At 38.4% G+C, this 23,700-nt stretch overlaps 1 protein-coding gene across 1 annotated transcript; it reads left to right on the forward strand.

Annotated features, from left to right (window-relative positions):
- Positions 1–13,136: 13,136 nt before the first annotated feature.
- Positions 13,137–14,084, forward strand: LOC149262062 (uncharacterized). The gene has a single exon (XM_089374190.1). The coding sequence runs from the start codon at positions 13,137–13,139 to the stop codon at positions 14,082–14,084; it is 948 nt and encodes a 315-aa protein (XP_089230316.1).
- The last annotated feature ends 9,616 nt before the right edge of the window (positions 14,085–23,700 follow it).

Genomic DNA, 23,700 nt, shown 5'->3' on the forward strand with positions numbered 1-23,700 from the left:
GCAGATGATCATCCTACTAAAAGGATGATAATTAAAAGCAGATAATTATCAGTCTATTATCAGACGATCGTCTGTTTATGTACAACAAATGTATTTATAAAGCTGAGCATGGGAAATGCCCGCATCAGCTAGATCATGAAAAGAAAGTTTGAAAAGATAATGTATTGTATTGTATTTTGTTACAGGTCACCTCCCGACGATTGAATGAACTTCGGATCCTCCTAATAAAGCATTTCACCCGATAAGCGACCTCATACTTTAGGGGGCAGCTGTTATAGACATTTTTGTGCCTTACAGCATGGAGCATGAAATGTCAATAATCTGAGGGATCCAAAGTCCCTAAACATGTTGTTCTTACCCTTGGAGGAACAAGGTCAACAAACCACAGCACTGCAAATCAGTTCTCCACTAAAAAACACTCAAAAACAGGTCAATTTTGGATCAAAGCAGCTGCTCCACTAAGCATCTGCGCTGAATGTCAAAAGCTCTATGGTGTACCTGCGTTGCATAGCAAGTGCAACAAAGGCTACCTGCGCTGGGCGTACTTTGACATGTGGAGGAATCTTTTCTCAATGTGCCAGTGCCCAGGAAGCTCCCAAAATGACACTTGGATCAAAAGATTCGCCTAATGATGAGTTAAGAGCTTCTAAAACTCCAAGTGGAAGGTAGAAACTCTGAGTGGACTCAAGGACTGAAGAACAACTAGAGTTGAAGAGGACAACAAGTCACACATCAAGTTGACTTGCCTTCACTCCAAAACTCTATATTAGGATCTCATCCCATGGGATCAGAAGGCCGGAATTTAGTGCAAAGAATTGTTGTTGGTTCACAGTTGAGAGTATTGGGTGATTGCTTGAGGGAGGTGAAGAAGAGATTTCTCTCCGTCGGGAAGGTGATGCTGGATTGGACCTCTCATGGTTGTATCACCGCCTGAACCTTACTTCCATATATTAATAAAGCATTTGAGGTTCTTCTATTCGCATGTGTTTCAATGGTGTATTGCCTTACTTGCGTCTTTGATTTATGCTAATCCTTGAATCGATTATGAATGCATGCTTCTTGTAGTTTCCTTTTCTTGTCTTATTTGCAGGATCTCGTGTAGCTGGGCCCGTGAAAAGACTTGGAGCTGGGAGCAAGCGACAAACAAAGAAGATTGGATCGACCATTTGCGCAAGACATCGGTAAGTGGATCTCTCCCTTTTATCTCTTGCATGTCATAAAGAAGAAACTTTAGATAGCTTTGCTTTCAACTGTTGCTAAGGAACTGTCACCCTTAGAGTGGGTTAGGGTCATTCCGAGTTGGATACTTTCCCCCCCAACAGACCTATCGCAAGGAGTTCCTTAACAGCGCACCCAATCGCTGTCAATCCAAAGCCCCGTGGGCTAATTCTAGAAGTTAAAAATACCAATGATTTTATTTTTCGGTGATTCAATGTTTATTTGGGTAAATAAATAAATTGCTTGGGATAATTAAATTTCCATAAGAAAATAAATCTAGTTGGTATTAGAAATTTAACATCCTCCACCCCATGTTTGAAGAAATAGACATAACAACCTCGATAGAAGTGTATATGGGGACTGGAGCGAATATCTCCTCATATTCCACTCCCACCTAGGAAAACCCTCTGGCTACAAACCTAGCTTTATACTTCTTGATGCTACCATCTTAACATGTTTGATTTTGAAGATCCATCTCGAATTGACCACTGATTTTCCTACTGGCCTAGGCACAATATCCCATACAATGTTCTTCATAATGGAAAAATACTCTTTCATCATGACATCCCTCCAAACCTGTTAGTCTATTGCCTCCTCAAAGCTAGAAGGCTTGGAATCACTGATGTTACTCATGAGTGACATGTAGCTAGAAAGCCTTTGTGGTGGTCTGCTCTCTCTGAACATTCTCCTATGAGCCTCTACATGCTCCTCAACATCCCTAAGAGTTTGCTCTTTGTCATGTCGACCTCCTCCTAGTAGAACTAGAAGATGCTTCTTGCTCCTCCTCTCGATCTAAACACTGAGTACCGGATGTTTGTGTTGCTGGCCTCTCCTCAACCTTTGGAGCTTCTCGCTCTTGGTCATCTTCCACTGCTATCGTATCATGTGACTTCGTCAAGGCTTTGTGCTCCTCAAATCTCACATTCCTGCTCACCACAATGTTCGCTTGTTATGGAATGTACACCTTTTATGCCTTGGAAGTCTCACTGTACCCAAAAAAAATGCCCTTTTGTCCTTAGGGCTCCAACTTTGTCCTCTTTTCTGATGGTACATGGATATACATTGGATACTCAAAGATGTAGAAATGTCTGACCTCTGGTTTCACTCCTATTAACACCTCCTTAGGAGTCTTGTCCCCCAAAACCTTGTGAGGTGTTGGTTTATGGTAGCAGCGAACAATTGTTCTAATCTCTATGGTGTCTAAGAGGCTAAGGAACATGAGATCTCCAAAACCCAGAAAAGGTTACATGAGAAAATATTTGGAGACACTTCAATTAAATTAATTAGCCATAATCCTAAGTCTAACTTAGCAAAAGTGGTTAATTAAAGTGAATTAATTGGGGAAGTTCGATTTTGCTCTAGAGACTTCCGGAAAAGTTAATTGACAGAGTCAAGATGATCTTAGCCATCGATTGAGATGTGATTGTGGCCGTTGAGACTCCAACGAGAGATTATAAGAGCAGGGCAAAGGGTTTGGAGAAGGCATTAGTATCATCTGAGTAATTCGACTACCCAGTTGCAGGTATTAAACAAGGGCGCAGTTGAAGCTAGGGAAGCATCATAGGCAGGGGTTTCAACAGAGAGTAGGTAATTCAGAGATTATGTTGTGCAGTGTTGGTCGGTTTAGCTACAACATGTTCCCACAGACCAGTAGATGGCTGATATACTCATGAAGGCCTAGGGGAGAGCACAGTTTGTCTACTTTAAGGAGAAAATGGGTATAGTGGAGAACACCTTCCTCGCTAAGAGGGAGTGTTAGTTTTTGGTAGCAACGGACAGGTGTTCTAGTCTCTATGATGTCTAAGAGGCTAAGGAACATGAGATCTCCAAAACCTAAAAAAAGTTTCGCGAGAAAAGGCTTGGAGGCACCTCAGTTATATTAATTAGCCATAATTAAAATTTCTCCTAAATCTAACTTAGGAAAAGTGGTTAATTAAAGTGAATTAATTGGGGAAGTTCGATTTTAATCTAGAGACTTCCGAAAAAGTTAATTGACAGAGTCAAGATGATCTTAGCCATCTGTTGAGATGTGATCATGGTCGTTGAAACTCCAACTAGAGATTATAAGAGCGAGTTGAAGAAGGCGTCGAGCATCATTTGAGCAATTCGAGTATCCAATTGCAGGTATTCAACAAGGGTGCAGTTGAAGCTAGGGAAGGACCAAAGGCAGGGGTTTCAACTTTCAATAGATATTTGGGAGCAGGAGTTCAGAGGAGATTTCCTTAGTATCTTCTAGTGTCTGAGAGACAGGAAGAGGAGGCTGAATTCATCTGCAGAGGAGGCCGAAATAGTAGTGTGAGCCAGATCTGTATCTCGGAAGCAGAGCAAGTGGGTTTAGCAGCTACAGGAGGCAGAATGACTTGCAGTGACACATTCCAAGGGGCTACACAAATTTACTAGAGCCACCAGTGCACATTTCTGGGCAGAGGTGCAAACAACCTAAGTGCGAGTGGCTGGAGAGGGCTAGATCGAGTTGTAGAAGGAGACAATAAACCAGTTGTAATTTCTCAAATTGTTGAAGATAATAATAAGACCCTGATCTGCTCCACTAGTTGTCTATTCGAGGTTTTTCCAGGGACAATTGTCCAAAAATAACGGTGTCATATTTTTGTGTCTGTGTGCATATTTCTCAATTCTAGTTTTTATATTCTACAACATTTTGAATTGTGAAGATTTCTATAGTGATTTAATCATTATTTTCCATAAAGTTAATTACATAAGAAAAATAATCTCTAGTAGATAGAAGATTAAATTCCAGTTTATTACAGTTGTGGAAATTTCACATGAGGACTCCTGTTATGAATGTAGACTGTTGTATTACACGAATCTGCACATAGGAACATGGGAAAATTTTGATCATGGATCATGCCTTTAGTAGCCTTGACAATGGCCTTGTTTTTCCTCTCATCAACCTTGTTTTGTTGTGGGTTGTAAGGAATTATCAACTTTTTCTTGATGCCTGCTTCCTTGCAAAAGTCCTTGAACTCATTGAAGGTACACTCTGTTGAAGGAAATGTAACTAGGTTCGGTCTTCATAACTGTACTTTTGATATTTGTATTTATTCAAGAAAAGAAATATTATTTTTATAATATATGTCAGTGAGTTTCTTGCTCATTGAAATAGGTCTAGCACATGTTAAAGTGCTATAGGTGAGTCAAAGAGTCAAAAGAAATTATGGAAGACCTTAAGGGCATGCTATGCTATGTATATTTATGTATGAGAGTCAAAAGAATACCTCCAATCAAAGTCAACAAGTCTCCTCCATGCAACGACACCACCAAAGAGGCAATTCGAATTATATATGTCAAGTCGGCCTCATGTCTGCAAGTCGGCCTCAAGTCGGCGTAAAGGAGGGACAATCCTCTATATATAGAGGTTGTCCACTCCTCTAAAGATAATGCAATCTACCTCTGAAATCTGCGAAGTGAAGGAACGAGTAAAGGGTGAAAAAGAGACGAGAAAGGGAGCCTCTAGTACAACAAAGAAGGAAGGAAGAACACCGAGCCTAAGATGATTGTTTCTAGGGCAAGCTGCAGTCACACGTGCGAGGAAAAGGAAGGCTGCCTGCGGTCATAACAACAGAAACTCACAGTCAACATATCTCATCACTTGCGCTAGAAACATAGGCCTAAAAGGCCTCCCACTCAAGTGAAGAAACAAGGAAGGAAAGAAAAGTTAATAAGGCTGTTCTAAAGCCTATTATAGTCACACGTGCGAGGAGAAGGAGGCTGTCTCTGCTGTCATAACAACCCTCCCATTACAGTCATACAAGTTCATTGGTTGGTGAAGAAGAGGAAGACATCATCCCATGTGAAAGGGTCTCATCAAAGATCAAGGATAAGTGTCTCTTCTAGAACAAGTGCAACAAGATCTAACAACAGTTGGAAGGAGGACGAAGCGCCAGGGAACGAAGTGCCGGAAGAAGGAAGACTAAGTGCCAGGGAACAAAGTGCAGAAAGGAGAAAGGACTTGACTTGTGCTTGGAGGACATTCTAGTCAAGGGTCTAGGGTTTGGCATTTATCAATAGAAGCTTCAATAAGAGAAACTTACTAAAGGGTTTTCCTCTCAAGAGAAGAGAGGTTTTGGCCTTGGCAGAGAGTCAACATCTTGTGTTCTTGTTCTTATGTTTTTGGTAGCAGTTTGATGAAGCACACACAATGCATTAATAAGTAGAGGAAGAAGATTAAGCTAACAAGAAAAAGTAAAAAGACTCCACAAATTGTTATCAAGTCAAGAAGAATCACACTACACCTAATTTTCCCTAGATTCTTCAACATGGTATTGGAGCTAAGGTGACACATCAAGTAAAGGGCATCTCAAGAACAATCATCAAGGAAGGACATCTACAAAAGTTGAAGCATCAAGCCAAGAAGTCTCTATCACATCAAGGACAAGAAGGTCTACCATCCATCACTCAGCAAGGAAGACTACAAAGCAAGAAGAAGAGCCCTACATAAAGGCACCTACAAGAAGAGCAAATCAAAGGACCTACATCAAGCTACAAGTCATCAAGCAAATCTCATCATCAAGCAAGTCCATATGGAGAAAGCTACTTAAGGAACATCAAAATCTAAGGAAGGCAAGCCATCAAGTCTTCAATGAGAAAGCAAGTCCACTACATCTCAAAATCTATCAAGTATATGTCCCCTTCTGAATATACATCAATGTCTTTTTGCAAGGAAAGCAACAAATTGGTAGGTACCAATAACTTTCTTGCATGGAAGAAGAGGACTGATTTAGTTCTCAAGGAGAATGAACTTATAGAACATATCAAAGGGAATATCACTATCCCTGCTAAGGAACAAACTCAAGCCTTAGCCAAGTCCAATAAGGATGAGACAAGAGATCAAAGGATTCTAATAGAATCTATCAAGGACTCTCTCATTTCTTATGTCTCCAAACTTGAAACATCAAAAGAAATATATGATAAACTAATAGAGCTATTCTCGGTAAGCACAACTGGAGAAGTGATATATCTTTGAAATGATTTGTGGAAGATGAAGATATCAAAGGAAGGAATAGCTCCATATTTCACGAAGATCTCTGAGATGAGGGATCAACTTCAAGAGTTGGGAGAAGTAATTTCTGACAGAGAAATGAAAATTGTAGTACTCAATGCCCTACCTGAGGATTGGGGCAACTTCACATCAAGCATATATGCCAGGAAGGAAGCCACCCCACTAAGTGAAATGTGGTCTCTATGCAAGATAGAGGAAACAAGACTCAAAGCAAAGGAATATGTGGGATGAAAGGAGCAAGATTTTGCTACCATGGCCAAGAGAAAGGGAAAATTTGGCAAATTTACTTCACGAAGAACAAACAATAGAGATATGTCGAAAATTCAATGCTTTGGATGCCAAGAATATGGAGACTACAAAAGGAATTGTCCAAAACTCAAGAAGGACAACGACAACAAAAGAAAAGGGGAAGAAACTCACATGAGTCAAGAGGTGAAAGAAGAAGAAAAGAAGCAAAAGAAGGAAGATCCTTCGGATCTCTAGTATGACTAAGTCTACTTCTTTACTTAAAGTCGTCTTTCAAAGTTTGGAGTAGTATAGGAGCATGTAGGAATAGAATAAAATTGCATGGCTAGAAACATCTTCTAGAATCTAGAAGCATGAAGAACATAGAGTTCAAAATACTCAGGTAGAAGGAGCATTTATAAATAGAACAAAATGCATGGTTAGAAATATCTTATAGAATATAGGAGTATGATAGATATAGCTCAAGATATTCATGTAGGAGCATAGCTAGTATAGGACCTCATCCACAATGAAAGAAAATTGATCATGATTAAGAATCTTAGAAGACCTCCATCATCAAAAAGAAAGAAACATTTGCAGGGTAAGGATCTTCAAGATCCTCTGATGGAATCTTCAAACGAAGATTCATAAACAAAAGCAGATGTCTCATTGGGAGTCCCATTCATGGAATTCAAGAAAAGGATGATATACAGGCAAACTAAGATGAAGCGAGAAGGGCCACACCATGGACAATCCATTGAAGATAATATGATCAGAGGAGAATCAAGATGAGGTATGTATGCATCAAAGTTTAGTCATGTTATCATATGTATATTGTTGAGTCATGGGAATAGTTCTATGACATGATCAAGTAGGAAATAATCTCTTTCACCAATGACATGCTTGAAGGCATGTACTACAATGCAATGAAGGTCAACAAAAAGAAATACTCACATAAGGAGTATAAGATTGCTGACTAAGAAGCAAGTGAAGAAGGAACGCTGACTAGTCCTAGAAGCAATCAATGAAGAAGTGCTCCCACAAGGAGCATAAGGTGGTTGACTAATCTATCCAAGAGAAAGCAAATGAAGAAAGAGATCAAGCATGTCAAGAACACCATGATTACGAAGAATCACTATTTGACAGGATTCATTGAAGACATCTCCTGAAAGAAGGCAGGACAACTCTAATAAAGGAAGGAAAAAGATTAAAGGACCCTTGACACCTATGAAGGCCTTGGAGATATGAAAGGTGCATATAACTAATTCTACTTTACGAAGATGTCATGATGAAGAAGCCATCTAGCAAAAGTACCATTTAATGTTGAAGCAATATCTGGAAGAAGTCATGAAGGGCTACTAGATCGAAGCATGTAAACAAGCAAGTACAATGAAGCATCCATGAGAAGAGTATTCCGAAGCAGATGACAAAGGAGTAGCTAGATGACAAGAGAACCTGATATATGTCAAGGACACTTTCCACGAAGGAAGCAATGACATGACAAACCAGGAAGGAAAGTGATCAATGGATGTTGCCCTACCAAAAAGAAGATTTGAACAAAGACTTCATGACATCGAAGGAAGGAAGGAGATCAAGCATCTAGAGGACCCACGAAGAAGAAGTTGATGATGAATGGACAAGTCCTTAGCTAAGAGGGAGTTATAACAAGTTCCCAATTACAAAGGAACTTTGACAAGTACCTTGTCAGAGGATACTTGGGCATGTCTTCCTCAATTGAGAGGAAGAGATAGACACAACATTCTTGTCTTCACTTGGAAGAAAGAATGGGAGGATTGGGTAATCATTTAGCATCCGATACTCTTTGAGGATGTGTAGGGCATCCAAGACAAGAGTAGGCAAGAGGACCGATATTCTTTGAGGGTTGGGAACCCAAGATAAAAATAGTCCTAAAAGGTCATACTCAATGAACACCCGGGTGGGTATGTACCTTGAGAGACAATGACTAAGGTGTCTATAAGTCATTGGTCTCGCCAACATTGTGCTCTGATCTATTGAGAGAAAGAGCTGTCAGTCAAGGCCTTGTTGTGGAAACAATGTTGGTTACTATGATGCTATAACAGATGGATTGCCAATCTGGTTTCTCTTATGTGAAGTCTTCAAGATTGAAGAATAGCCAAACACCTTGTTAACAAGGAGTGTTGAAGGAAATGTAACTAGGTTTGGTCTTCATAAATGTACTTTTGATATTTGTATTTATTCAAGAAAAGAAATATTATTTTTATAATATATGTCAATGAGTTTCTTTCTCATTGAAATAGGTCTAGCACATGTTAAAGTGCTATAGGCGAGTCAAAGAGTCAAAAGAAATTAGGGAAGACCTTAAGGGCATGTTACACCATGTATATTTATGTATTAGAGTCAAAAGAATACCTCCAAGCAAAGTCAACAAGTCTCCTCCATGCAACGACACCACCAAAGAAGCAATCCAAATGATATATGTCAAGTCGGCCTCATGTCTGCAAGTCGGCCTCAAGTTGGCGTAAAGGAGGGACAATCCTCTATATATAGAGGTTGTCCACTCCTCTAAAGATAACACAATTTACCTCTAAAATCAACGAAGTGAAGGAACGAGTAAAGGGTGAAAAAGAGACGAGAAAGGGAGCCTCTAGTACAACGAAGAAGGAAGGAAGAACACCGAGCCTAAGAGGATTGTTTCTAGGGCAAGCTGCAGCCACACATGCGAGGAAAAGGAACGCTGCCTGCAGTCATAACAACAGAAACTCACAGTCAACATATCTTATCACTTTGGCTAGAAACATAGGCCTAAAAGGCCTCCCACTCAAGCGAAGAAACAAGGAAGGAAAGCGAAGATAATAGGACTGTTTTAAAGCCTATTAAAGTCACACGTGCGAAGAGGAGGCTGTCTCTGTTGTCATAACATCCCTCCCATTACAGTCATACAAGTTCATTGGTTGGTGAAGAATAGGAAGACAAGATCCCATGTGAAAGGGTCTCATCAAAGATCAAGGATAAGTGTCTCTTCTAGAACAAGTGAAACAAGATCTAACAACAGTTGGAACGAGGACGAAGTATGGGGGAACGAAGTGCCGAAAGAAGGAAGACTAAGTGTCGGGGAACAAAGTGCAGAAAGGAGAAAGGACTTGACTTGTGCTTGGAGGACATTCTAGTCAAGGGTCTAGGGTTCGACATTTATCAATAGAAGCTTTAATAAGAGAAACTTACTAAAGGGTTTTCCTCTCAAGATAAGAGAGGTTTTGGCCCTGGCAGAGAGCCAACATCTTGTGTTCTTGTTCTTATGTTTTTGGTAGCAGTTTGATGAAGTACACGCACATGCATTAATAAGTAGAGGAAGAACATTAAGCTAACAAGAAAAAGTAAAAATACTCCACAAATTGTTATCAAGTCAAGAAGAATCACACTACATCTAATTGCCCTTGATTCTTAAACACACTCACCCCCATTGTCCGAATTAAGGACCTTAACCTTCTTTCCAGCGAGGTTTTCATCATCACCTTTAGCATGGCTCCCATGAAGAGACTCCTCTTGAATCTTCTCATGTATGAATTTATCCCATAACCTCTCCTAGTTAGGTAGGTGTTCACATGCTATAATCCCTTTGACAGAGGTTTCCCAATGCTTGGAAAATCCCTGGAGGTCTATCCTCACTAACTGTATATTTGCCATGGCCTCCCCAACTGCAACCAACTCATCTTGGACTTATCTTTTGATACTCTAACCTTGTGATATATGTGGCATATGTATCTGACTTAGACATCTTGGTGTTTCTTAGCTTCAGGTTCAGCACCATTTTTCTGTTGGCATTGTCACTCTAATATAAATTAGTCAGAGCCTTCCACATTTCCTTGGCAGTCTTCTTCCCAGAAAGATGAGGGATCACATGATCCTTCACCCCGTACAGGATGTTGAAGATAATATAGAGAGTAGAAAACTTCTCCTTGATGAAGATAGTTTTCTTCAAGAGTGATCCTTGATCCCACAGAGAGTCAGATCTCTTTAGATCATTTGATGAAGATCAATGATGAATTCTTGGTGATGTTTTCAATGGTAAGGACCTTGATTTGTAGTTCTCTTCAACTTGGCCTTCTTTTCTTGATGATGATCCCAATACTTCTTTGTAGACTCCTTCGATCTAGGGTTATAATGCTCCCTTTGTAGATCTTGCGTTAAAGATGATCTTTGCTTTGATGCTAAGTCACCTGACACGGGGATTCGGGATTCGACCGATACAGGGATTCGAGTGTCGAATACGGACATGTTGACCCCCCGGAACAGGACACGTTCGGATACATTATATATATATATATATATATATATATATATATATATATATATATATATATATATATATATATATATATATATATATATATATATATATATATATATATATATATATAGATATATATATATAGATACTAAAAATTAGATATTTCTTACACAAATTCTCATTCATGATACAAATTCATTGATTCAAACATAGACCTTCATCTAGATGTAAGTTTTACAAAGTAACATTATGCATATAAAATTACAAATACAATTGTGACATAAATGATAAATTATAAATTTATAATACATATTCAATTCATCAATGATCCAATAGGAGAAAGACAAGATAGTAAGATAAATATATTGTAGTTTTTTCATTAAGTCATCAAAATAAAAATGTGTTATTGTTTAAATAGGTAGTGCAATGCCAATGGCAAATAGAAATAGCAAATACAAAACAACTACAGCTACAAGTCTACAAGTATACAAGCCTCAAGGTAGTAGGTAGCTCATGACTTATGAGTCATCAATCCTCATAGTCATCATGAAAATCAGCGTCACTGTCCTCATCATCATGGTCACCATTTCTCTCCTCTGCTGCATCCTCCTCCTCTGTATCCAAAGTCATCTTTGCATCTGCTGGTGTGGAGGATGACCCCTCTATAGTATCACCATCATCAAATCTGACAGGCGCAAGCACTTATTTGTTGCTTGAATATCCTTGAAAATGCTCCCACGCCCTTTGCTCCTTGCTCCCAAACACCCAGAGCAAACTAAACAAGTGAATGTGCAAATAGAATGGGGAAATACACCTTTATAACACTGTGTGGGTTCTTGATTTCCGAATTCAAAGTGTCCCGATCGAGACACGTTCCAGATTCGAAGTGTCCCAATCGAACACGACGTCTGCTGTTTTTTGGACATGAATCCACCCGAATCATGTCCGATTCGCCGGATTCGGGACACTTAGGGCCTGGGGGACGAATCCGGTTTCATAGCTTTGATGCTTTCCTCGAGATTTGATCCTTGAGTGTCCCTTGATAAGATGCCCTTTCTTGACTTTGTCACCTTAGCTTTGAAACCATGTTGAGAAATCTAGGGCATAGCAATTAAGTGATTTCTCTTCTATTAGTAAACGCTTGTGAGTGCTTTTTACTTCTTTAGATTAGGATCTTCTTTTACTTGGGTTATTAGTGTTCTTCTTCATCAAACAACTACCAATGCATAAATAATAAAGAGACAAGAGACACAAAATATAGGCTATCAGCTAGGGCCAAAACCTCTCACTCTTGAGAGGAAAACCCCAACAAATTCTTCTTCTTATAGAGATTCCAATTGACGAATACCAAGACCAACACGCTTGACCTATTTGCCTCTCCAAGACCAAGACACAGGTCCTCTTTCACTGCTTCTCTTCCGAGCCCAAGTCAACACTAGTCAAGCTTCTGCTCCTACTTTTTGGATATGCTTCAACTTCGGCTTCCTAGTCCTTCATTAGTTTCGACCTCCTAGAATTAGGCCTTCTTTCCATAGGGACTCTTTCTAGCTTGCCTCGGCTTCCTCTTAGACTTGTTCTTCCAATTCCTAAGAGGACTGTAATTCCTCTCGACCATACTGCAACAGATGACCTCCTTCTACGCATATGTGACAGCAGAATTACCCTAAAACAGATCCAAGAAAAATGAAGCTAAGAGCTTTGCTTTTCTTCCTTTTCCCCTCGCTGATAATTAAGCTTCCTTTGCACTGTTTTACTTCAGACTTGACCGAATTACTGTTCTGCAATTTCACTCCGAAATGGGATCTGAACTGGGCTATTTATAGTTGTTTGGCCATGTATATAAGCCGACATGACATCAGGATGAGCCGACATGTCAGTTGGTGAGATGATTAATTCCATTTGAAGCCAACTTGAAGAGGGATGCCTTGTGCTTGTCTTGAAGGGCTTTCAATCTTGTCTAATGACTCATACAAAATGTAACATGCCCAAGAAGGGTCCTTCATACATGATATTGACTCAATTTGACTTTATGACCAATCCTAATGACTCACAATAGGAGTCAAACTAAAAACAATCCATTTCCTAGAAAATACAACTTTCCATATGGACAAATTTTCTTTATTTGACTTTTACAAAGTGGACACTTGGAGGAACCCAGCTTTTAGTCACTGTTTTAGCAGACTTTACTTTTCAGGATAGTTCGGCATGTAAAAGTTCGAAAACTAGTCTTTTGGAAAATTCCACTCATTCAGTAAATGTTGTAATAGTTGTCGTTATAATCGAGTATTCGAAAGTAGCATTTTACTTTCCAGAGATGTTGCAGCTTATAAATCAATCTTGTCTGTACATTGAATTGCATGTCTAATTGGTCAGAATGCTTATGTGTTGTCTTCAGGAGATGATATGTCATTGGATGACTTATCAGCCAATGAAAGAAAATATTTCTTGCGGGCTATAGCATCAGGTAAAATAAGTCACATGGTAAGACCTTGGGAACCATGGTGGTTGAAGCCTTCTGCACATACAATCTCACTTTCCAGTCAAGGATGTCAACTTATTCAGTCACTGGACATATCAAATGATCGAATGTCAAGGGTTCTTAGTCCAGGAGTTGCAAATTTGGGTGAGAATGACCTGAGTGATATACCAGCTGGTCCGGAGAATCCCTTATCTTCAGTAGGGCAATTGACTAAATCGGATCCATCACCCTTACTGGTTGTTCATATGGTTGACGTGATATACAGTTACTGCTTTACTCTTCGGTTCTTTAATGGAGACTGGAAAAGTGATCCCCTGGATGCAGCAATGGTTTTTTTAAGTTTGTCTGCAGTATTAAGTCAGGTAGCTTTACCAGAGACTGTTAGTGAAGCTTTGTCAAAGTGTTTAGAGACATCATGTTCCGCAAGCTTCAAACATGCTGGTGGATTGAGATTTGGGATTTGCCTTTTTGATGATGTGCATGCTCTTCTAAGGCTAGGTAGGGCAACCCTTGTATGCGCACTTATGGACTTGTACAGGCTACTTGAGGCAGCTGCAAAGGTGGTCAAAGGTGAAAGATCCAAGAAAAGGGAACATGCTAGTAAACAGATGATAGCAAATCACGAAGCTAGGAGAGAAGAAATAAGAAATGATGGTCGGAAGAGTCTTCAATTTGCTTTAAAGAAAGTCTACTTCCTGATGTGTTGGACTAATGAACAACCGAAAGAAGTTTGGACTTCCCTGGCTGCTCTTGTAGAAGTTGAAAAGAATACTCTTCCTGCAAGAGATTCTGGAAATATTGCAGTGAATACTTTGAATGTTAATAGACAGGAAAACCAAAAGCCCAAGGTTGTGATTGAAGAGGTTTTGTAAGAGTTGTGCTAGAAACAGAAGTTTTTGTACATGAATATTGATTTATAGTCATTTGTATCTAATCAAGAAAAGCTCATTATTTGTGTTTTCTCCTTATTTTAGTGTCTGATTTATGAGCTCATAATTTGGAATTTCTCAGGTTGTGGGGATAAATTTATATTTTTGATCATTTTAGTTGTGTTCTTAAATTTTAATGCATATGTTTAGACAACTGATGGGAAAATGGGACTTTTAGCTTGTGATTAATGAAAGATACTTTCTTAGTTGTTGGTTCTCAGAACAATTTTTCTGGCTAGTAAACTTGCTAAATGGAGAAGTTTATAAAGCATTCCTGGACTCTTTATACGGTAAAGTCAGAATACACGCCAGTTATTTGACATATTAATTACTAGTATTTATTATAATCCATTACCAGCATTTGCTTTCTCTGTATCTTCAGTGATTAGCACAAATGAATTATTTGAAAGGTATCAACTTAGAGATTCAGTTCTATTTTGGGGAAAGCAGCAACAGTGTCTTTGTACGGAATAGATTATTATTAGTTTTGCTTAAATACAAGACATTTATCTTCATAGCTTTCAAAATATTTCATTCATCTTATACATGGCATTTGCGACTGATTTTTTCAGGCATTGGTGTTCTTAAATTATTCCAAATCTCATGTTTTTTCCGTCAAGAAGTTTATTTTTTTCCAAATAGCAGGTAAATAGCTATAGAAACATATTTGAAAAATGGAGTGTAATTTCGGGAGAGGTTGTGGTGACTTCATGGAAAGTTACACCCTACAGTAAACAGAAATAGCACAATGTGCGTGACCATTATAGGACACGGATCCTTGATGACATCCAGATGGTCCATATGTAACTACAAACACCATAGATAATTGATGTGACACACATTATTACAAGCCATTCTACCCTAGCATTCACTTCTACCGGGAGGGCACATTTAAGACATGGGCATGTTTATTAATGTTTTTGTACCATATAAATGAGGGTGCTTTTGTCCTAGTTTGGAAATCATACTAGCGGTACTACACCAGAGATGTTGCAGCTTATAAATCAATCTTGTCTGTACATTGAATTGCATGTCTAATTGGTCAGAATGCTTATGTGTTGTCTTCAGGAGATGATATGTCATTGGATGACTTATCAGCAAATGAAAGAAAATATTTCTTGCGGGCTGTAGCATCAGGTAAAATAAGTCACATGGTAAGACCTTGGGAACCATGGTGGTGTAAGCCTTCTGCACATACAATCTCACTTTCCAGTCAAGGATGTCAACTTATTTAGTCACTGGACATATCAAATGATCGAATGTCAAGGGTTCTTAGTCCAGGAGTTGCAAATTTGGGTGAGAATGACCTGAGTGATATACCAGCTGGTCCGGAGAATCCCTTATCTTCAGTAGGGCAATTGACTAAATCGGATCCATCACCCTTACTGGCTGTTCATATGGTTGACGTGATATACAGTTACTGCTTTACTCTTCGGTTCTTTAATGGAGACTGGAAAAGTGATCCCCTGGATGCAGCAATGGTTTGTTTAAGTTTTTCTGCAGTATTAAGTCAGGTAGCTTTGCCAAAGACTGTTAGTGAAGCTTTGTCAAAGTGTTTAGAGACATCATGTTCTGCAAGCTTCAAACATGCTGGTGGATTGAGATTTGGGATTTGCCTTTTTGATGACGTGCATGCTCTTCTAAGGCTAGGTAGGGCAACCCTTGTATGCGCACTTATGGACTTGTACAGGCTACTTGAGGCAGCTGCAAAGGTGGTCAAAGGTGAAAGATCCAAGAAAAGGGAACATGCTAGTAAACAGATGATAGCAAATCACGAAGCTAGGAGAGAAGAAATAAGAAATGATGGTCGGAAGAGTCTTCAATTTGCTTTAAAGAAAGTCTACTTCCTGATGTGTTGGAATAATGAACAACCGAAAGAAGTTTGGACTTCCCTGGCTGCTCTTGTAGAAGTTGAAAAGAATACTCTTCCTGCAAGAGATTCTGGAAATATTGCAGTGAATACTTTGAATGTCAATAGACAGGAAAACCAAAAGCCCAAGGTTGTGATTGAAGAGGTTTTGTAAGAGTTGTGCTAGAAACAGAAGTTTCTGTACATGAATATTGATTTATAGTCATTTGTATCTAATCAAGAAAAGCTCATTATTTGTGTTTTCTCCTTATTTTAGTGTCTGATTTATGAGCTCATAATTTGGAATTTCTCAGGTTGTGGGGATAAATTTATATTTTTGATCATTTTAGTTGTGTTCTTAAATTTTAATGCATATGTTTAGACAACTGATGGGAAAATGGGACTTTTAGCTTGTGATTAATGAAAGATACTTTGCTTAGTTGTTGGTTCTCAGAACAATTTTTCTGGCTAGTAAACTTGCTGAATGGAGAAGTTTATAAAGCATTCCTGGACTCTTTATACGGTAAAGTCAGCATACACGCCAGTTATTTGACATATTAATTACTAGTATTTATTATAATCCATTACCAGCATTTGCTTTCTCTGTATCTTCAGTGATTAGCACAAATGAATTATTTGAAAGGTATCAACTTAGAGATTCAGTTCTATTTTGGGGAAAGCAGCAACAGTGTCTTTGTACGGAATAGATTATTATTAGTTTTGCTTAAATACAAGACATTTATCTTCATAGCTTTCAACATATTTCATTCATCTTATACATGGCATTTGCGACTGATTTTTTCAGGCATTGGTGTTCTTAAATTATTCCAAATCTCATGTTTTTTTCCGTCAAGAAGTTTATTTTTTTCCAAATAGCAGGTAAATAGCTATAGAAACATATTTGAAAAATGGAGTGTAATTTCGGGAGAGGTTGTGGTGACTTCATGGAAAGTTACACCCTACAGTAAACAGAAATAGCACAATGTGCGTGACCATTATAGGACACGGATCCTTGATGACATCCAGATGGTCCATATGTAACTACAAACACCATAGATAATTGATGTGACACACATTATTACAAGCCATTCTACCCTAGCATTCACTTCTACCGGGAGGGCACATTTAAGACATGGGCATGTTTATTAATGTTTTTGTACCATATAAATGAGGGTGCTTTTGTCCTAGTTTGGAAATCATACTAGCGGTACTACACCAGAGATGTTGCAGCTTATAAATCAATCTTGTCTGTACATTGAATTGCATGTCTAATTGGTCAGAATGCTTATGTGTTGTCTTCAGGAGATGATATGTCATTGGATGACTTATCAGCCAATGAAAGAAAATATTTCTTGCGGGCTGTAGCATCAGGTAAAATAAGTCACATGGTAAGACCTTGGGAACCATGGTGGTTGAAGCCTTCTGCACATACAATCTCACTTTCCAGTCAAGGATGTCAACTTATTCAGTCACTGGACATATCAAATGATCGAATGTCAAGGGTTCTTAGTCCAGGAGTTGCAAATTTGGGTGAGAATGACCTGAGTGATATACCAGCTGGTCCGGAGAATCCCTTATCTTCAGTAGGGCAATTGACTAAATCGGATCCATCACCCTTACTGGCTGTTCATATGGTTGACGTGATATACAGTTACTGCTTTACTCTTCGGTTCTTTAATGGAGACTGGAAAAGTGATCCCCTGGATGCAGCAATGGTTTGTTTAAGTTTGTCTGCAGTATTAAGTCAGGTAGCTTTGCCAGAGACTGTTAGTGAAGCTTTGTCAAAGTGTTTAGAGACATCATGTTCCGCAAGCTTCAAACATGCTGGTGGATTGAGATTTGGGATTTGCCTTTTTGATGATGTGCATGCTCTTCTAAGGCTAGGTAGGGCAACCCTTGTATGCGCACTTATGGACTTGTACAGGCTACTTGAGGCAGCTGCAAAGGTGGTCAAAGGTGAAAGATCCAAGAAAAGGGAACATGCTAGTAAACAGATGATAGCAAATCACGAAGCTAGGAGAGAAGAAATAAGAAATGATGGTCGGAAGAGTCTTCAATTTGCTTTAAAGAAAGTCTACTTCCTGATGTGTTGGACTAATGAACAACCGAAAGAAGTTTGGACTTCCCTGGCTGCTCTTGTAGAAGTTGAAAAGAATACTCTTCCTGCAAGAGATTCTGGAAATATTGCAGTGAATACTTTGAATGTTAATAGACAGGAAAACCAAAAGCCCAAGGTTGTGATTGAAGAGGTTTTGTAAGAGTTGTGCTAGAAACAGAAGTTTCTGTACATGAATATTGATTTATAGTCATTTGTATCTAATCAAGAAAAGCTCATTATTTGTGTTTTCTCCTTATTTTAGTGTCTGATTTATGAGCTCATAATTTGGAATTTCTCAGGTTGTGGGGATAAATTTATATTTTTGATCATTTTAGTTGTGTTCTTAAATTTTAATGCATATGTTTAGACAACTGATGGGAAAATGGGACTTTTAGCTTGTGATTAATGAAAGATACTTTGCTTAGTTGTTGGTTCTCAGAACAATTTTTCTGGCTAGTAAACTTGCTGAATGGAGAAGTTTATAAAGCATTCCTGGACTCTTTATACGGTAAAGTCAGCATACACGCCAGTTATTTGACATATTAATTACTAGTATTTATTATAATCCATTACCAGCATTTGCTTTCTCTGTATCTTCAGTGATTAGCACAAATGAATTATTTGAAAGGTATCAACTTAGAGATTCAGTTCTATTTTGGGGAAAGCAGCGACAGTGTCTTTGTACGGAATAGATTATTATTAGTTTTGCTTAAATACAAGACATTTATCTTCATAGCTTTCAACATATTTCATTCATCTTATACATGGCATTTGCGACTGATTTTTTCAGGCATTGGTGTTCTTAAATTATTCCAAATCTCATGTTTTTTCCGTCAAGAAGTTTATTTTTTTCCAAATAGCAGGTAAATAGCTATAGAAACATATTTGAAAAATGGAGTGTAATTTCGGGAGAGGTTGTGGTGACTTCATGGAAAGTTACACCCTACAGTAAACAGAAATAGCACAATGTGCGTGACCATTATAGGACACGGATCCTTGATGACATCCAGATGGTCCATATGTAACTACAAACACCATAGATAATTGATGTGACACACATTATTACAAGCCATTCTACCCTAGCATTCACTTCTACCGGGAGGGCACATTTAAGACATGGGCATGTTTATTAATGTTTTTGTACCATATAAATGAGGGTGCTTTTGTCCTAGTTTGGAAATCATACTAGCGGTACTACACCAGAGATGTTGCAGCTTATAAATCAATCTTGTCTGTACATTGAATTGCATGTCTAATTGGTCAGAATGCTTATGTGTTGTCTTCAGGAGATGATATGTCATTGGATGACTTATCAGCCAATGAAAGAAAATATTTCTTGCGGGCTGTAGCATCAGGTAAAATAAGTCACATGGTAAGACCTTGGGAACCATGGTGGTTGAAGCCTTCTGCACATACAATCTCACTTTCCAGTCAAGGATGTCAACTTATTCAGTCACTGGACATATCAAATGATCGAATGTCAAGGGTTCTTAGTCCAGGAGTTGCAAATTTGGGTGAGAATGACCTGAGTGATATACCAGCTGGTCCGGAGAATCCCTTATCTTCAGTAGGGCAATTGACTAAATCGGATCCATCACCCTTACTGGCTGTTCATATGGTTGACGTGATATACAGTTACTGCTTTACTCTTCGGTTCTTTAATGGAGACTGGAAAAGTGATCCCCTGGATGCAGCAATGGTTTGTTTAAGTTTGTCTGCAGTATTAAGTCAGGTAGCTTTGCCAGAGACTGTTAGTGAAGCTTTGTCAAAGTGTTTAGAGACATCATGTTCCGCAAGCTTCAAACATGCTGGTGGATTGAGATTTGGGATTTGCCTTTTTGATGATGTGCATGCTCTTCTAAGGCTAGGTAGGGCAACCCTTGTATGCGCACTTATGGACTTGTACAGGCTACTTGAGGCAGCTGCAAAGGTGGTCAAAGGTGAAAGATCCAAGAAAAGGGAACATGCTAGTAAACAGATGATAGCAAATCACGAAGCTAGGAGAGAAGAAATAAGAAATGATGGTCGGAAGAGTCTTCAATTTGCTTTAAAGAAAGTCTACTTCCTGATGTGTTGGACTAATGAACAACCGAAAGAAGTTTGGACTTCCCTGGCTGCTCTTGTAGAAGTTGAAAAGAATACTCTTCCTGCAAGAGATTCTGGAAATATTGCAGTGAATACTTTGAATGTTAATAGACAGGAAAACCAAAAGCCCAAGGTTGTGATTGAAGAGGTTTTGTAAGAGTTGTGCTAGAAACAGAAGTTTCTGTACATGAATATTGATTTATAGTCATTTGTATCTAATCAAGAAAAGCTCATTATTTGTGTTTTCTCCTTATTTTAGTGTCTGATTTATGAGCTCATAATTTGGAATTTCTCAGGTTGTGGGGATAAATTTATATTTTTGATCATTTTAGTTGTGTTCTTAAATTTTAATGCATATGTTTAGACAACTGATGGGAAAATGGGACTTTTAGCTTGTGATTAATGAAAGATACTTTGCTTAGTTGTTGGTTCTCAGAACAATTTTTCTGGCTAGTAAACTTGTTGAATGGAGAAGTTTATAAAGCATTCCTGGACTCTTTATACGGTAAAGTCAGCATACACGCCAGTTATTTGACATATTAATTACTAGTATTTATTATAATCCATTACCAGCATTTGCTTTCTCTGTATCTTCAGTGATTAGCACAAATGAATTATTTGAAAGGTATCAACTTAGAGATTCAGTTCTATTTTGGGGAAAGCAGCGACAGTGTCTTTGTACGGAATAGATTATTATTAGTTTTGCTTAAATACAAGACATTTATCTTCATAGCTTTCAACATATTTCATTCATCTTATACATGGCATTTGCGACTGATTTTTTCAGGCATTGGTGTTCTTAAATTATTCCAAATCTCATGTTTTTTCCGTCAAGAAGTTTATTTTTTTCCAAATAGCAGGTAAATAGCTATAGAAACATATTTGAAAAATGGAGTGTAATTTCGGGAGAGTTTGTGGTGACTTCATGGAAAGTTACACCCTACAGTAAACAGAAATAGCACAATGTGCGTGACCATTATAGGACACGGATCCTTGATGACATCCAGATGGTCCATATGTAACTACAAACACCATAGATAATTGATGTGACACACATTATTACAAGCCATTCTACCCTAGCATTCACTTCTACCGGGAGGGCACATTTAAGACATGGGCATGTTTATTAATGTTTTTGTACCATATAAATGAGGGTGCTTTTGTCCTAGTTTGGAAATCATACTAGCGGTACTACACCAGAGATGTTGCAGCTTATAAATCAATCTTGTCTGTACATTGAATTGCATGTCTAATTGGTCAGAATGCTTATGTGTTGTCTTCAGGAGATGATATGTCATTGGATGACTTATCAGCCAATGAAAGAAAATATTTCTTGCGGGCTGTAGCATCAGGTAAAATAAGTCACATGGTAAGACCTTGGGAACCATGGTGGTTGAAGCCTTCTGCACATACAATCTCACTTTCCAGTCAAGGATGTCAACTTATTCAGTCACTGGACATATCAAATGATCGAATGTCAAGGGTTCTTAGTCCAGGAGTTGCAAATTTGGGTGAGAATGACCTGAGTGATATACCAGCTGGTCCGGAGAATCCCTTATCTTCAGTAGGGCAATTGACTAAATCGGATCCATCACCCTTACTGGCTGTTCATATGGTTGACGTGATATACAGTTACTGCTTTACTCTTCGGTTCTTTAATGGAGACTGGAAAAGTGATCCCCTGGATGCAGCAATGGTTTGTTTAAGTTTGTCTGCAGTATTAAGTCAGGTAGCTTTGCCAGAGACTGTTAGTGAAGCTTTGTCAAAGTGTTTAGAGACATCATGTTCCGCAAGCTTCAAACATGCTGGTGGATTGAGATTTGGGATTTGCCTTTTTGATGATGTGCATGCTCTTCTAAGGCTAGGTAGGGCAACCCTTGTATGCGCACTTATGGACTTGTACAGGCTACTTGAGGCAGCTGCAAAGGTGGTCAAAGGTGAAAGATCCAAGAAAAGGGAACATGCTAGTAAACAGATGATAGCAAATCACGAAGCTAGGAGAGAAGAAATAAGAAATGATGGTCGGAAGAGTCTTCAATTTGCTTTAAAGAAAGTCTACTTCCTGATGTGTTGGACTAATGAACAACCGAAAGAAGTTTGGACTTCCCTGGCTGCTCTTGTAGAAGTTGAAAAGAATACTCTTCCTGCAAGAGATTCTGGAAATATTGCAGTGAATACTTTGAATGTTAATAGACAGGAAAACCAAAAGCCCAAGGTTGTGATTGAAGAGGTTTTGTAAGAGTTGTGCTAGAAACAGAAGTTTCTGTACATGAATATTGATTTATAGTCATTTGTATCTAATCAAGAAAAGCTCATTATTTGTGTTTTCTCCTTATTTTAGTGTCTGATTTATGAGCTCATAATTTGGAATTTCTCAGGTTGTGGGGATAAATTTATATTTTTGATCATTTTAGTTGTGTTCTTAAATTTTAATGCATATGTTTAGACAACTGATGGGAAAATGGGACTTTTAGCTTGTGATTAATGAAAGATACTTTGCTTAGTTGTTGGTTCTCAGAACAATTTTTCTGGCTAGTAAACTTGCTGAATGGAGAAGTTTATAAAGCATTCCTGGACTCTTTATACGGTAAAGTCAGCATACACGCCAGTTATTTGACATATTAATTACTAGTATTTATTATAATCCATTACCAGCATTTGCTTTCTCTGTATCTTCAGTGATTAGCACAAATGAATTATTTGAAAGGTATCAACTTAGAGATTCAGTTCTATTTTGGGGAAAGCAGCGACAGTGTCTTTGTACGGAATAGATTATTATTAGTTTTTCTTAAATACAAGACATTTATCTTCATAGCTTTCAACATATTTCATTCATCTTATACATGGCATTTGCGACTGATTTTTTCAGGCATTGGTGTTCTTAAATTATTCCAAATCTCATGTTTTTTCCGTCAAGAAGTTTATTTTTTTCCAAATAGCAGGTAAATAGCTATAGAAACATATTTGAAAAATGGAGTGTAATTTCGGGAGAGGTTGTGGTGACTTCATGGAAAGTTACACCCTACAGTAAACAGAAATAGCACAATGTGCGTGACCATTATAGGACACGGATCCTTGATGACATCCAGATGGTCCATATGTAACTACAAACACCATAGATAATTGATGTGACACACATTATTACAAGCCATTCTACCCTAGCATTCACTTCTACCGGGAGGGCACATTTAAGACATGGGCATGTTTATTAATGTTTTTGTACCATATAAATGAGGGTGCTTTTGTCCTAGTTTGGAAATCATACTAGCGGTACTACACCAGAGATGTTGCAGCTTATAAATCAATCTTGTCTGTACATTGAATTGCATGTCTAATTGGTCAGAATGCTTATGTGTTGTCTTCAGGAGATGATATGTCATTGGATGACTTATCAGCCAATGAAAGAAAATATTTCTTGCGGGCTGTAGCATCAGGTAAAATAAGTCACATGGTAAGACCTTGGGAACCATGGTGGTTGAAGCCTTCTGCACATACAATCTCACTTTCCAGTCAAGGATGTCAACTTA

This window comes from Pinus tabuliformis, chromosome 6, assembly GCF_031772625.1.
Source record: "Pinus tabuliformis cultivar Carrire ecotype Pingquan chromosome 6, CPIR1, whole genome shotgun sequence".
NCBI classification, from domain to species: domain Eukaryota; kingdom Viridiplantae; phylum Streptophyta; class Pinopsida; order Pinales; family Pinaceae; genus Pinus; species Pinus tabuliformis.